This window comes from Brachyistius frenatus, unplaced genomic scaffold, assembly GCF_029030835.1.
Source record: "Brachyistius frenatus isolate BFR_SWC_R1_liver_20210118 unplaced genomic scaffold, ASM2903083v1 Contig_62, whole genome shotgun sequence".
Classification (NCBI taxonomy): domain Eukaryota; kingdom Metazoa; phylum Chordata; class Actinopteri; family Embiotocidae; genus Brachyistius; species Brachyistius frenatus.
In genome coordinates, this window is record NW_027210661.1 from 2,124,961 (window position 1) to 2,140,681 (window position 15,721).

A 15,721-nucleotide genomic window follows, 5' to 3' on the forward strand; every position below is an offset into this window, starting at 1 on the left:
CAACTGAAGCCCTTATGGAAAGCAGCTGACTGGAGCCCTGGGAGATCCAACCGGTGAAACCACCTGCTTCCCCGGTTACAAGTAAGGCTGTTTTAACTTTTATGGCTCGGTCCTTCATTTTTTTTTCCCCCCACAAATTCTGGAGGCTGAATGGGAAGAGAAAGGAAAGAGGGAGAGAGAGAGAGAGAGAGAGAGAGAGAGAGAGAGAGAGAGAGAGAGAGAGAGCAGGGGGTCCTTGGGACTCAGCCAGTTGACAGCTCCTGTCTCTCCCTGTAACGACTTATTTATTCAGGGATAATTAATCAGGCGCAGTTTTCTGGCGGTATGATTAATGCGCTTTGTCATCTGTGCTGCAGCGATGAAAATACAGTTGCCTATGATGCCACTGCTCGGCTTTAACTGACTCGGGTGAAACGGCAAAGCAAGAAGTCCCAGTGATGAGCGGTGGAAGTAACTTCGTGTAAAAGAAACGACATAATTTCCCGTTTTTCCTGTTCTGGCCACTGAATGCGCTCTGCTGCTGCTCATCTAAAGGGCCCATTTTTTTTTTTTCAGATTCCTATCTTGGTGCACTCGTGAGTTATAACGCCCCTATTTATGTCTTTACTTTATCTCTGATGCAATCTGCAGAATTAACAGTTGACGAATATAGTTCGTGACAGTATCAGTGACTTTCCTTCAAACATTTTTCATTTACAAAAGCCATTTCTCCACCCACTCACATATTTGGGGTCGTGTGATTTCCATCTCCTCAGACAGCAGCTTTCACTTCTCGGCCTGTGGAGTGGTGGTTGGGCCAGCTCCTCTCGGTCACGCTGGTCTGATGATGCCACCTTATGACCGTTATTGTTACCACAAGTACAAGTGACTTTGAATCATTTTCCATTCCTGTTTTTTTTTTTTTTTAGAAAGCAATCACGCAAACCATTTTTCTCCGACCTAAACAAATTTTACACTATCTCAAATGGATTATTTCTGAGTAAATTCAATAGTTTATAAAATAAAATAAAATATAACTTACAGGAGAGACCGTGCGTGAGCAAAGTTAACCCTTGTGTTGTCCTCGGGTCAAAATGACCCGCAGCTGTGTTCAACCAAGTTCTATTTTATTTTCATATTTTTGGGGATCATTGGTGACAAGGAGGCTGTGAGTGTTTCTTTAAAGAATGATGACCAATGATCCCAAAAAATATAAAAATATAGAAATAAAATAGAACTTGGTTGAACACAGCTGCGGGTCATTTTGACCCAAGGACAACACAAGGGTTAAAGGGTGGGTGGGAGTTTTCAGAGATAAATGCGAGATGAAGAAAAAAAAAAGCCTGGCTTTATCTCCTACTATATTTATTTATTTACTTACATTTTTACTTTTGTTGATTTGCAAGCATCTCAAAATTCTGGTTTTCCAGAGCACTCCTCATATCAAGCACACAAACACAGCTTAGTTACATAAACTTTATTCTTACAAAAGCCTTATATTCTTACACACATAACAGGTGACAGCAGTGTAGCACATTCTTGCACTCTTCTGTGTTCCTGGCTGCTTCTGCTCAGTTTAGTCTTCTTCCTTAACAAGTCTTGGCTGTGGACAGTAAAGCAGACATCATTAAGTTTCATCCTGGAATTATGTCCAATGAAACATTTTTCGTTTCATCTACTGTCATCTACTGTTAAGTGTTAAGCTGTTAAGAACATCCCAGTTAACATCCCAATTAACTTGGAAGTATGTGGAGGTAGAATGTTTGAAAACATTTGCATTGTTCCATAATGGCCAGCAGGTGTCATTATAAATCCATGATGGTTTTTTTGCACTTCAGTAATCTTACCTTGGATTTGCCACAGTTTTTGATCTTGTTGCCTGAAGTGAAAAGAATGAGACTGAGTGATTAGTTCCTCTCAAAGCTCACAACTATCGGTTTTTTTTGTTGTTGTTGTTGTTGTTTTTTAAATAAAGCTGCTCCGTTAAGAAACCGTGAAGGGAACACAGCCGTAAGATGGGAGCAGAGATACACTTCAGCCTCAAAAGCACAATGCATGTGTTCTTATCATTCCTGTTGTTATTCACTGGCACCTTTGTTTGCACTCAGCCTGACTTTCCAGCCACACATAGTATTACAGAAGTCCCACATTTACACATCCATCCCACCCTTAGCTGTTCTGTTTGTCGCTATATTATCTCTATGACTATTTTCTCTCAAAATAAACAGCATACAAACATGTAGCTACAAACACACACACACACACACACACACACACACACACACACACACACACACACACACACACACACACACACACACACACACACACACACACACACACACACACACACACACGTATATATGGATGTGGCTGTTGACTTACCTGCTAACAGAAGGATGGAAAGGAACACAATGATCCCAGCAAAAACCAGACCTCCAACACGTAGTGTATAGTAGTCTGCAAATTCACATGGGGCATTATCATCTGGTGACATCATCACTGTCACCTATAAAAATCTGTGCTCTTTATTATTCTGCTTTTCTTTACACCTGTTCTCCGTCTCCCTCTATTTTCTCTGTCTTCCACTCCCCCCTACCCCGCCTTTTTTTTTTCCAGCTAATGTCATTCCTCCTATTTTTGTTCTTCTATCTGTCGACACACAGTTACTTTATTTATCTACTTGACCTGGCAGTCACTGCCTTTATCCTGTACATGCTTTCTACATTTTCTCTTTTTGTCATTTAGAGCATTTGCAGAACTTGAATATTTACTCTATCCTATCTGATCTGATGCACTTTCAGAAATGCAGATACTTACCATAAACAAAGTCTGCATCAGAGTTCATTTCTGTACCTGAGGAGAGAATGGAAAAGAGTAGAAACCCAGTATAAACATCTTTCTAAAGAAACATAGCTTAAATATTCTTAATTTTTTTTTACACTTTATCGATTTGATCCAATTCACTTTTGTTTAATAGTGAAGCCATTTTTCACTTGTCCTTGTTCAGAGATTGACTCACTGTTTAACTCTCTGAATGTTAAGAAAATAGGTCAGCATTGGTCCATTCTCTGAATGTGTTTTTTTTTTTTACCTAGAGAGCATGCTCTTCTAATGTAGAGCGTAATGACCTCGTAAATACAAATGTTGCCACAAATAATGACAGTGTACTCTGTTATCATCCGGCAACATTTGAATTGCTTTTCTGCCTCTGTGGGGGCACCTGTGTTCATGATCTTCCATTTTCTGGATACTCTTCTAACTTGCTTTGTCACTTTATAGCAAACAGCTACATGTGCAGTGCTGAGAAACATAAATACAGATGTTGCGAACAGGATTAGCTGTGGCAGAATGCTGAAATGCGAGATGACTGAGGTAGCAAGACTTCCCTTGTTTTTAGGTCTTTGTCAAGCTATCAGAAAGAACATTTTGTCTGAGCAATGTTAAGCTTTATATTATTGTTCATCACTGTCCGTCACATTTATGTTTCTCTAAAAAAGCAATAAAAATAAATCAACCGTGTGTTGCCCAGGGGCATGAGCAACTAGTCTGACTCAAAATAAGAAGACCAAGGATGGCTGTGACTTTGCAAATGTGAGTTGACTCTAATGGTGTCATGTTAAAGTGTCTGTTTCATACACTGGTGTTTGTGGATAATAAGCAGTTCAGCTGACTTACCTTTAGGAACAGACATGTTGCCTCGTCTGTTTGTGTGTTCAGTTGACAAAACTGGAGGGACACAATACAAACAGTTAACAAAAGGCAAGTGATAATGGCAGCTGCCACCTGGTGATCCATCAGCACCTGCTGTTTTAAATAATCCAACCTTTACAACAACAGAATTGTTCACCATCAGTGCTGGTGTCTGAAAACTGTTGTTAGTCGGACAAAAATTGTGTGGATTTGGTTTCTTTTTTTTTAATAAAGTTGGAGAACTGTAGAGGCTCATTTAACTTGGCTTATTCACTTTAGATGAGAGGGAGTTGAAAGGCTTGGAAACTCTATATGTCCTGACAAATTGCCTTACTGGGTTGCCTACTACAGTCTTAATAGCAATGTGATTGCCTTGATCTTCACTGAGAACTTTAAGAGGCTAATAGCGATATTGATCCTGTTTCCCCACCACTTCTGTCTAAATCCTTCAGACACACACACACACACACACACACACACACACACACACACACACACACACACACACACACACACACACACACACACACACACACACACACACACACACACACACACACACACACACACACACACACACACACACGAGCTCCTCATTTGATTTACAACTTCTGACCTGTAATCGTTAATTTACACAGATTAACAGACTAAGAATTTCCCTTGCTGTCTCCATTTTGTTCAAGCATGCCACAGCGAATTGTGGACTTCAGTGCTTTCGTTCATTATGTGTCGGGGCCTTTTCAATGCACTGCTGAGCATAAGGGCATAGCGGACTGTTACTCATTAATATATTATAGCTCCAATATTCATTAACCTTGAACCTTGAACAGCCTGATAGAGGTTATAGACGAATCAAGAAAGAGTGGCTGTGGTGATGCCTGACTAATAATGCAGAATTGATACCCAGTAATTTTAGCAAAAAGCCACACCACCCCTAAAGTCCTGCAATGCATCACCGCTATTAGATTTCTTCAAAAAGCGGCAATTAACACAAAGAACACTGCCACCAAAGTGATGTCTGTCCTCTAAACCCACTTTACAACACAAATTAATTGGACCATGTATGCTTTTTTTATTTGAATAATGGAGCAGCTTGGTTAGGAAAAGATCAACTTTTCACAGCAAGAATGCTACTAATTCACACTAATTTACATAGAAATACACATTATAGATATCAACTCAGCTCTCCAAAACACAGGTTAATGCTGTATTCATAAAAAAAACTTGGCCCTATGAACTGGCAGTAACAGTTTCTACCAATTTTAGTTTGATTAATTTCCTACTTACACCACATAGATTTTTATGACCTGCACATTTATTCTAATATACGTTTAGGAAAGCAAGTACTCACCTGAGCTGCTGAAGGCTTTGTATTACCTCTGTCCAGGTGTGTGTGCGGGTGGCCCTGTCTGTGTGCAGATGAATACTTCCACCCCACAGATCCTCCCTCCAATTCGTACACACACACACCATTTCTCCACGCCCCCGGGCATGCTTCAGTACAGCCGCTCAGTTACATATTTACAGTCTCATAAAGTTTGTACTCTGGTAGCAATAAAGTGAGAAGATCTGCCAACTTTTGAAATCATAGCAGAAAAGGCAACATATTACTGCCTGTGCTGGTGAGGAACTCATTCCCAGGCATGTAGTATCATAGCCTCACGTGGTATAACCTTGACAGACATTGATATGAAATTACCAGATTCAGTTTAAGTACTGTTGGTTGAAAATCTTTTTTTTAGGCTAAAATCTTGCCAGAGGAAAAGCGTGGAAACCAGACCCTACATGGAAATCTGGTTGCCATCTCAATGGACACAAAAATCACATTCTGTGATCAGACATACTTTTATTTAATTATGCCAAAAGCACAACAGTTTCCTACACAACAAGGCCTCATGCGTAGAAGGACTATAGCATTTAATTGTACAGCGGTCGTCTTTAAAACAGATAAACTCAGGCTTAAGACTGGTGAAAACCGGATCTGACAGGAGATTTACTACAAGGACTGTTCATCTATTCTCTCTCTATGATTTGGCTTATATTACATTTGGCTACAACTAACGTAGTTTGGCACATCTAATAATATCAATTTTAAGTTTCACTTCTATCAAACTCAGCATGCAAACTTTGTGTCTCTTTCAGGAATGTAATACATGTATGGTCATTCATGACATCATGACATTAGAAAGACTGACTAAACACTTTAATAGACAAACAAGAAAGAGACAAAAAAAAAAAGGTACTCTGGCTTCACAGAGTTGTGGCACTAGTGAGTGTGTATGGGGAAGCTAATCACAGCCTGCCGGAGACTAGTTAATCCTGACGGAGCCAGTGACGGAGCAGGGGAGTAGATATGTGGAGAAGAAGGCAGTGAGACAGCTGATGCAGGAGCTTCCTCCACTATAGATGGTGAAGACACTGCGGTGGAGGAGCCCATGCAGATACCTGCAAACCATTGCTGTGCTCAGTCAGAGAGCTGTGGCAGTTGAGATTGTCTCATATAAGGCTCATCACATTCACAGATACACATGCACTCATGATGTACACACAATCTTACATACATGATATGCATGTAGAAAAATGCATATGTGAACACAAACACGTGCAATCATTCAAACATAAGCATAAATGAAGGATATTTAATTGTATATCTTATATGCAAACTATCTATACTTATATATGTATACTGTATATATATGCATACATGTTATATACCAAATGTGACAAACATTATCCAGGACATTTGACAAAACACCCAACAAACTGACAAATCCTACAACCTAATGGCAATAGATAGAAGTACAAAATGAAGAACAGAGGACCACACAAGGCTAAAAAGTCTTCTTGGGTTTTAAAGACAATCTTGCGTCGAATGTGCTACTGGCTAAGACAATAAACAGGAATGAGAAACGGTCACAGAAAGGCACAGGAATGGACAAGAGCACTGATGGACTGGCACGGTCACGATGAAGAACAACAGCCACAAGATTTATGTACAGATTACACCTCTGAACGTATACCTCCCCTCTTACCCTGTCATATAACCAGTTATAATAATCAATAACGTCACTGTTATTGTCTCTAAATATCAAATAAAACGGATCATCTTTTCAGAGGGCATCAGGTCCTATGGCATTGCTTCAGTTCTCTTCTGGAGTCTCTTTGGCAGCTGCAGCTGCAGAAAGAAGGTCAAGGACGAATAATTTAGTAGAATTGCAAACCATTAAACTTTCCAGAGGTTATTTCTTCTGGAATATCTACAAAAGCAAGTCTTTTACTTCTAGTTCACCTTAAGCTACTAGGCAAGCAAGATTTTTGTGAAAACGACCATGTGTATGCTTGGTTGTTTAAAAGCATGGCATCTGTGAAAATGCAACCACAGAAAGAAATTTAGAAACAAGCAGCAAGTCTTGTCCACTTGATTTTTATACTGTGCTGAAGTGAAGTGAAACTATAAGGAGAATGGGAGGTATGATATCAAAATTGTTCTTTAAAAAAGCTCAGCATTAATTGAAAATATACGTATAAAACTCGTATGCTCTGAGTGCAGTTCCCCTTCCCTTCTGTGCTATGGGCGCTCCCACAGGGAAACTCAATTATGGATGTATGTCAAGTGGTGAGGCAGAGGTGAAGGAAACTGACAGAGTTAAAATGTGCATCTTACCCTTGGGGACAATCAGGTTCTCCTCCTTTCCCTCCTCGACATTGGGGGCCCTGAAGAGAGGATCCACATGTTGTCATGGTTACCAAATCATGCAGTATAACCAAAAAAACACCCTTTGTTTTTCATCAGAGAGGGACACTGGCATACCTGGGCTTCTGGTTGATACTGCAGCGGCATTTCCGACCTTGAAACATAAGAAGTCATTAGCTGTGTTGCCCAGAAGGTTAAATTCAATATGAAGATGTATCGTCTGTGCCATAATTGTGATACCTGATTATAAAGATATAAGAGCGTGAAAACAAGATTGTGAAGTAACATGGTTTGGAAATTTTATGATGATTCATTACCTTATTAATAATTATTTTTGTATTCATATTAATATATATATATTATTATCACATTACTGAGTGCATGTAGACAATAATAATAATAATAAAATTATAAGCATGCAGACACATACAGAAAGATGTTAACTTACTGAGGATAAGAAGAATACCAAGGGCGAACAGCACCACAGCAAGTGCCAATCCTCCAATCCTCAGGCTCTCATAGTCTGAAGAACAAGAAACAAGAGACACAGCAGCAGGAAAGAAATTTAATCGTTGTCCTTTTTAAAATTTGATGATGTCTGTATGTCTGTTTTTTAAACTTACCATAAATAAACGGGTTTTCAACTTTTTCTTTGCCATCTGTAAACATATCATAAAAGCAACACGTTTAGAACCATACTATGAAATGAACAATGCATTGTCTAAGTTACAAGTCTGTGTCCTTATGTTAATTGTTCAATTATACTTCACATGCTAAATATAGATAAAAAAAAAGTTTAAGTATTTTCTTAGAATATCTCTCATCTTGCTGCAATATAGATGATCATTTATTAATCTTAATCTAAACAATAGTTATATTACATGACATTCCTCAAATAATGGAACAATACCATGTGGTTGTACTGCAGATTGAGACTGAAGCCAATGAGGAAGTAACTTAAAGTGCAAAGCAAAAGTTGCCAGTGGATGCTAGCTCCAAAACAAATTCAAAAAATGTCAACCTCTCTCTTTAAATGCTAAATAAATCAGATTTCCAAATGAGTCATTCAGTCTCAATCACTTCATTCAGGCCTTCTAATAAGTGTGCTAACCTTAACCATACTGTATTGGCCATGCACAGATATTGTAGGAGACAAAAAGTTTTAAAAATATTGCTATTTGTTGTCATCAGGGGTTTTGCAGAATCCTCGAGTGCTGACATTATTGTCTGGCAATAAAGTTTAACAAACAATTACTCTTATTACCCTATAAAAAAATATTTCTAGTTGTGTCTGGTAATTTTTGGGATGTTTCCATACATCAGTCACTGTTAGTTGTAGTGGGGCTATCCCTAAAGGTTGGATCTGGAAACCAGTAGATCCATTTAACGGACTGAGATATGCTCCCTTTAGAAACCACATGAAGGATACTCACCCTGTGCACTGAGGTCTGTTACGGCTGAGAGAGCAAAGAGAGGAAGTAGAGTGAAGGGTGAAAGGGAAAAGGAGAGAAGAGAAAGATGGGAAATTAAAGGTGAAAAATTACTTGGATACTTTTACCTAATACAAACTCTAAATGTCCAAAAAAACAGACAGCACCACATATATTTTTTAAATTGTTTGAGCATGTGTACATATTAAATATAATCATACATTATATAAAAAAAAAAGACCTCACACACACACACACACAGTCAGTGACACAGCCACTCTTTGAAACCCACACATAAAGCTCTAAAGTAGTAATTGATGTTTTGCTTTGAGTTCACACCCCAGTGAGTGCCTTTTCATTAACCACCGCTATCTGTCCCTACACTGCCTCCCCATGGACAATTGGTGAGCGTGCATGCATGTGTGTTTGTATGCATGGGTGTGTGGTTTCGTGGAAAGGGGGGGCACTTACCAGTCACACATACCAGGAGTGAAGAGAGGAAGAGCAAAATAGTTTCCATGGCAACTGTTGACATAGCGTAATAAAGAGGGAGGATGAGCGAGAATGAAATAAAGTCAGAAAAAAAAATTCAATGTTTGAGAGCGCTTTAGAAAAGATACACAGAATATTTATTTCTCTGCAAATTGGGACATAAACAATAACAATGAACACATATTCAGTTTATATACACAAAAACACACGTCCAGTAAGTGGGGAGAGGAGAATCACATCACGCTGCGTGGCTTTATCCAAACCCCTGGGGTTTAACTGATGTAAAAGGCCTGCAGATATAATTTTTAACTTGCATAACGATCCATGTTCACAGCCATACATGGTCTCTTTTCCTGGCAGAGATTACTCCTTCTTCCCTGTGGACATCACTCAACCTTGGCCTATTTTAATGTCAGCTATTCAGTGCACATACTCCAACTGTGTCTTCTACAAAATGTGTTCATATTCAACTATTTTTCATTGGCAAATACATTTTGGAGGAATTTTTTTGCCATGCATAGCGCCAGCAATGGAATTGTCAGAGTGATGATCAGTTTGGCTTTGGCCCAAACTGAAATATCTCTACTGCTTTTGAATGCATTGTCATGAAGGTTTGTACAGTCAAGGTTTCCTTATGTAACAGCATTCAGATACAAGACAATTCAAAGACATTCACAGAGGCAGAGAAATATATTAAAAATAAGAAATTAAAAAGACTTTGATCTGCATTTAAAAAACAATAAATGCAGAAACAAAAGCAAAAAAATAAAAAAGCTGTATTTTATTTATTGGAAAGACCTGTGGAGTTTGGATACTGTTTAACATACAAGTAATTCAAAAATGTACTTGGCTCATTTGGTGCTTTCAGTAGGATTTTAAAATCTCTCCTCTGACATGCCAGAAACCAGCGCGGTGATGTAAGGACTGGCAATGTGTTCCAATTTCTCGGTGAGGACTCTTTCAACAGCATTCTCAATGGTCTGCTGCTGTTTGGTTGATTTTTCTTAGTAAAACGTATGAAAAAACAATCACATTAGTCCAAACTGCTGGGGAAAAAAAGCATTAACATGTTTTTCTGAAAAATCTTCAGAAGTGACCCAAAAGTGTTCAAATTAAGTCTTTTTACTCAATCTTTTTCTTTTAGCTTTTCTTTCTTTTTTATCGTTCTATAATATCTAGAATAATATCTGGAAACCTGGGGGGGGGGGAGTGGGATTAAGCTTTTTTTTTTTTGGTGTGATTAAGCTTTTTTTTTTGGTACTGCGTTAGTAAATCAAGCGTGTCATTGCCACAGTTCCGCCTCGCCTACGCATGAAAAAACACGCGGCTATGTTTGGAAATAAAACCACGTAGTTACATTTCAGAAAACCAAAGCACAGGGTTGAGATTAGGAACCAAAACCACTTGGTTAGAAATTCTAAGATTTCTTAAAAGAAACAGTTTTCTCGCTGTATCAAACCCAATTCTCCTGGGTGAAAGTCCAGTGTTTTATCCATTACTAGTCAAAAGACCTCCATCAGATAATGTTTTGCACATGTCCAATGTCACATGACCTGTGCATCTACTTTTCACCTGAGGTGAGGTCAACTGTGACACTGACACGCTTTCCTCCAGTGGACTGGTCGGTGTGTTACATGCTTTAGCATGATGTGTAGGTAAAATAATCAAATGTCAAAATTGTCATATTTTTGACATCCCACAGGGACAGGTTTAAAAGCTCAGGTAATCTATCTTGTCATTTCAATGCAAATAGAGTGTCTGACATTATACATCGACCTTCGTGAGCCATCAGACTAACTAACAGTGAATATTGAATATAATGCTTCAGTACACAGTCAACATGATTTAACAGCAATGCTTTGGATGAAGCATGTCGAAGCTCCTCAGATAATTAATAGAACGTGACAAGGCTGCAGGTCAGCATGTACAATATTCTCGATACACAAATCCATGAGAGCGAGCCTACAGGAGTCCAAAGATTTTATGTAACTCTATCTGACTGATTGATTTTCTGATTGACTGAGTCCATTTATGTCCATCTACCATTAGGCTGTTTGTCTGTCAGCAGCTGCATCAGTGGTACAGAATATAGTGCACTTACATGAATAATGTGCATTATAGTCATTAGCAGAGATATCAAATGTGGCATTCCTGCGCAGTTGCTATTATTATGTTGGTGCTTTCTGTATTTGATTTGTGAGCCCTCAAACAGATTTGAGCAACACGAGGACATTTCTGAAATAATGTGACACAAGATGGTAACTGAAGAACATAAAAGGCGATGGCATCCATTAAACTAATGGCCCTAAAATGAAAGTTAACCCTTTGTGACCTCAGACAGAAAAAGTATTTTGTTTAATGGGCTATTTAATGCTGCAATAGTTTGCTGGATGTTAACATTTTCATTAATGTTTGAGTCTTTTTGGGTTGATGTGGATAAATGTAAACAATGGTCCAGTTCTTTTACAACATGCAAGAAAATTGAGCCAAGCCTTTTTTCTATCAAACAGTTCACTTAATTGAGTAAATATAGATGAATCAGAATTCACAAGGATCTGTGCCATTTAAAATTTGACATTATGACAGTTTTAAAAAGCCTAAGCACTAATTGATATATAAATCCTTAAATTTACAAATTGCAGGCAACGTAATTATAGTATAATATAATAAGACAGTAGATGTTCAGGTTTAATGGTCAGTTCAACACCCTCCACTGATTCTGGAGGAACCAAAGATAGTCAAAGGCCAAGAGCAAAAAGTCTGATCTGAAATAAAACACGTCCAATACCACCACAACACATCTTGTTTTTTTAAATATGGAAAAAGACACCCTTTGTTCAGAAAACTGAACTTGAAAGACATTCTGCCCTGACTGTACTTTTCTGGTTTTCTGGTTTTCCATCCCATTGTCATGAACACAGAATCTCAGGAACTCCTTGAAGGAATTTCTTCAACTTGATTCGTGATTCGATTTTGGAGGACAAAGGTCACTGTAACCTCATAATACATGTTTGTTGTCTTAACTCAAGAATACATTCATTACACATAAATATCTGGATAAAATAATGAAGTGATGACATTTTAGGTCTAAAAGCTCAAAGGTAAACGTTACAGTCGTAGAATAGTGTTCTGCAAAAACACTTTTCCAACACAATAACTGAGGAACAGAGAGGGAATTTGTGACCATATTTCACATTTCGGATATTGAATTGGTGACACTAATCTTTAAATCTTGAGTTTGCTATGACTAATCTTGAAATTGTGGTGATTGTTTAGATTTTGCATGCTTCAGGGTTTCAGGTGTGTTCAGAATTTCTTTGCTACAAGGTCCATATTTGAGCATTGTTTACTGTCATGGCTGCAACTTTGTGTTCTATCTGAATTACATTTATTGGACAAATTCCTTCATGAATCTGGTCAAACATGGATGTAAACTGCAACTTGACTGGTTGGCATACATTCTAGTTTGTGTGTTTTGTTTTTTCTTATTTCAGATTTGTAACTAAGTCTGGTCAACAAACAATGCCTTCAGACATATCACATCTGTTTAGCTTAATTTTGTATGTCTTAAATGTAGTTTTCTGGACAATATTTTTGACCCTCACTGAAATATGAAAATGAAGAGAACACAAAAAGAATCTTACTTTTCTGAGAGTGCAATATGAGTCACTTTAAAGTGTTGTATCTTTAAGGGTTAGTGGGTCAGTGTCATGTTTGTCCCGTGAGAATCTTTTGGCAGCAGGGCACATAATGTATCAAGCAACTCTTCTGTGCCAGTCTTTCTCTCATGAGTACAATACATGGCACCTGATTAGTTGCCATACCATCTTTCCTCAATCCTATCTGCACCATTGTTTAGAAATATCAAGTTCGAGAGTTAGGCTTCGCTTTGTCTGAGAGGAGCGGACAAGAAAAGGGCAGACAGGGTGACTGTATCTGTTTGGAAAGGACAACAAAATAGCAGGTAGAAAGGCTGTTTTCATTAATGTGGGGACAAGGAAAGGGCAGGCTGAAAGACAGTGAAATGGGGAAACAACCAGACAGGGACAGACATTGTCTGGTAGGGGAGTGCAAGCGAAGGGCATGCAGAGGAGACACTGTCTGAGGGGAGAGCACTGTGGAGGGGCAGTCTGTCGTATGGTAGTGATATTTCCAGTATAAAATACACAGAGCATTAAAAAAAAAAAAAAAAAAAGGTCAGGGATTGTGGTGCGGCACATTTGATGGGGGAGTGGAAGAAACAGGAAGACAATCAAAAAGATAAGAGTTAGTCCAAGCAATAGGAGCAGTGAGACGATAAAGCAGACAAGGGAAGCAGAGTGCTCAACAATCACTGAGACATGAAAAACAATAGTGATCTGACCTTTGACTTTAATTGGCAAATGTCTGAATCTCAGAAATGAGTAAGATTAATGAGATACAAGTGTATAAAGTTACAATCTAAAGAAGACAAGGTCAGAGAAAAGCTCCATTCAAATGGCAGCACACTTACAATGTCCATTGTATGTGAGTTTTTGCAGAAGACCACACCCCACCAATTCCTCTATTTGTGTCCTTATTATCAGTATCCTACCATCTGCACAATGACACAGAGATTAAGTGGTATTTGAAATGATATCATATGATAGAGGTTGTTCCCCCTGGTTTCCTGCACTTGATTGTCTGATTGCCCAGAAGTGCAACTTTATGTAAAAATAAAGCCTGCTCTACAACTGTCTCTCTAAGAGAATTTGCACCTATTCATACCAATGCCCGCTTATCCCAGTTTGCACCTATTCATGTGTGTGCTTATTAAAAATGCGAGATTTTACATGTTAAATTGACAACCCCGTTTCAGATCTCCCTGCTAAACACTTTCATTGGTGTGCTGGTAAGGACATACGTTTGATGTCCAGTGACCCCTAGGCTGTATTTAAGCCCATTAAATACCATAGAGCCTGTGCTAATTAAAAAAAGATATGTCCTAAATTTCATCATCGATAAAATGTAGGGTGTCTAAATAGGTCATATCAGAGGTCTCTGTAACCTTTGTGAGGAAAATAACCTGCCATCATAATTACGTTACATCAGCATGACAACAATGTGCGTCTTTCCATAGTGTCCAGTTATCGCCATGGTAACTGTCTCCAGCTGAAAATACTGGCGCCGAATGAGAAATGGGTGAAAGTGATGGTCTCCTATGAAAACCCCAGTAACACCGGAGTCACCACATAAACAGGAACAAGGGGTGTGGCACCCAGCATTAAAATCAGAACTACTCGGCTTAAATTGAACTCATTCCACAATAAATCGCCATATATGCATTTACAAACGGATTCGTCAGCTTTGGTGGATGGTGATTGTGAATTCAGCGGCTTTCGTTATCTCTTTAAGTTGCGTGCCGAAGACAAAGACCGACCTCATTCCTCACTAATGCACTGATAAATCTCTACGGTGTCATGTAAACGCACAGCCAACATGGCACCGACAGATATCACGCGCTGCCTGGTTTGACAGTCTCATAAAAAAAATTAAAAAAAAACTGGCACAATATAGCCTGCTATTACAACATCCTATATGTGACGTCTGCGCATTCATCCACTTTTGCGCCCCTCAACCTGTGGATCATCTGATGTTACAGCCATCATCCGCCGTGTGATTTTCCTTTTCAGTAAAAGCGACTAGTGACTATTTGTTTTCAACAGTAATGTTACAAGAATAGATACGTCAGAGAAAGCGAATTAATCACGCTTTGATGCGTATTTCCACATATCTTTTGACGCGCAACCAGTGAACAGTGCCAGCAGACACACCCTCATGGTATGTGAGAGCATAATAAATAATAAGTAGCGAAGTAAATGGCATCTCAGCGAGTTATGGAGACCATGTACAGTAATGTGTATATATTGCAAACACCACAAATGTTGACGTGAAATGATTTCAGTTAGAAATGTGCGTGATTCACTAAGAATCCTAATTCATGTATTTACGTTGTATTGTGTGCCTAAAATCAGCTATTGGAAATTAAATAGGCTTCAATAAAATTAGCGTTCCTTTCCAATCCATCTCCAACCAGGAGCTATTATGACCCCTAGGTCCCATTTTCTGAAAATATAACAATAGCACAATCTAAGACATCAAATATGCGTTTATCAACTTACCTCTTGTTTCTGCAGCCACCGTTGGCCAACAAACTGATATCCACCCACAAAAATCAATCAGCTTGTCTCACAAGGCTTTTGTTTCAAGTATTCTCATCTGTCAATATGTGCACAGTGTTCACATCCACTTCTCCTGGAAAAATATATGTGATGGGTAACAATCTGACTCCTGGTGTGACTGCTTATTCAGTGTGCTGAATCCTTCCTGTCGCCCCTCTCTCTCTCTCTCTCTCTCTCCCTCACACGTATACTCGCCATACTTCCAGTATTAATCCCGCCTATTGATCAACACC

At 38.7% G+C, this 15,721-nt stretch overlaps 1 protein-coding gene across 1 annotated transcript; it reads right to left on the reverse strand.

The window, feature by feature from the left end:
• Positions 1 to 5,498: 5,498 nt before the first annotated feature.
• Positions 5,499 to 15,639, reverse strand: fxyd6 (FXYD domain containing ion transport regulator 6). Its single transcript, XM_069706426.1, has 8 exons — positions 15,429 to 15,639; positions 9,268 to 9,321; positions 8,800 to 8,823; positions 7,990 to 8,025; positions 7,815 to 7,889; positions 7,484 to 7,520; positions 7,337 to 7,386; positions 5,499 to 6,847 (listed from the first exon to the last, which is right to left on the reverse strand). Exons 2-8 carry the CDS (start codon positions 9,314 to 9,316, stop codon positions 6,813 to 6,815), a joined length of 306 nt encoding a protein of 101 aa, XP_069562527.1. The 5' UTR covers positions 9,317 to 9,321; positions 15,429 to 15,639; the 3' UTR covers positions 5,499 to 6,812.
• Positions 15,640 to 15,721: the final 82 nt, after the last annotated feature.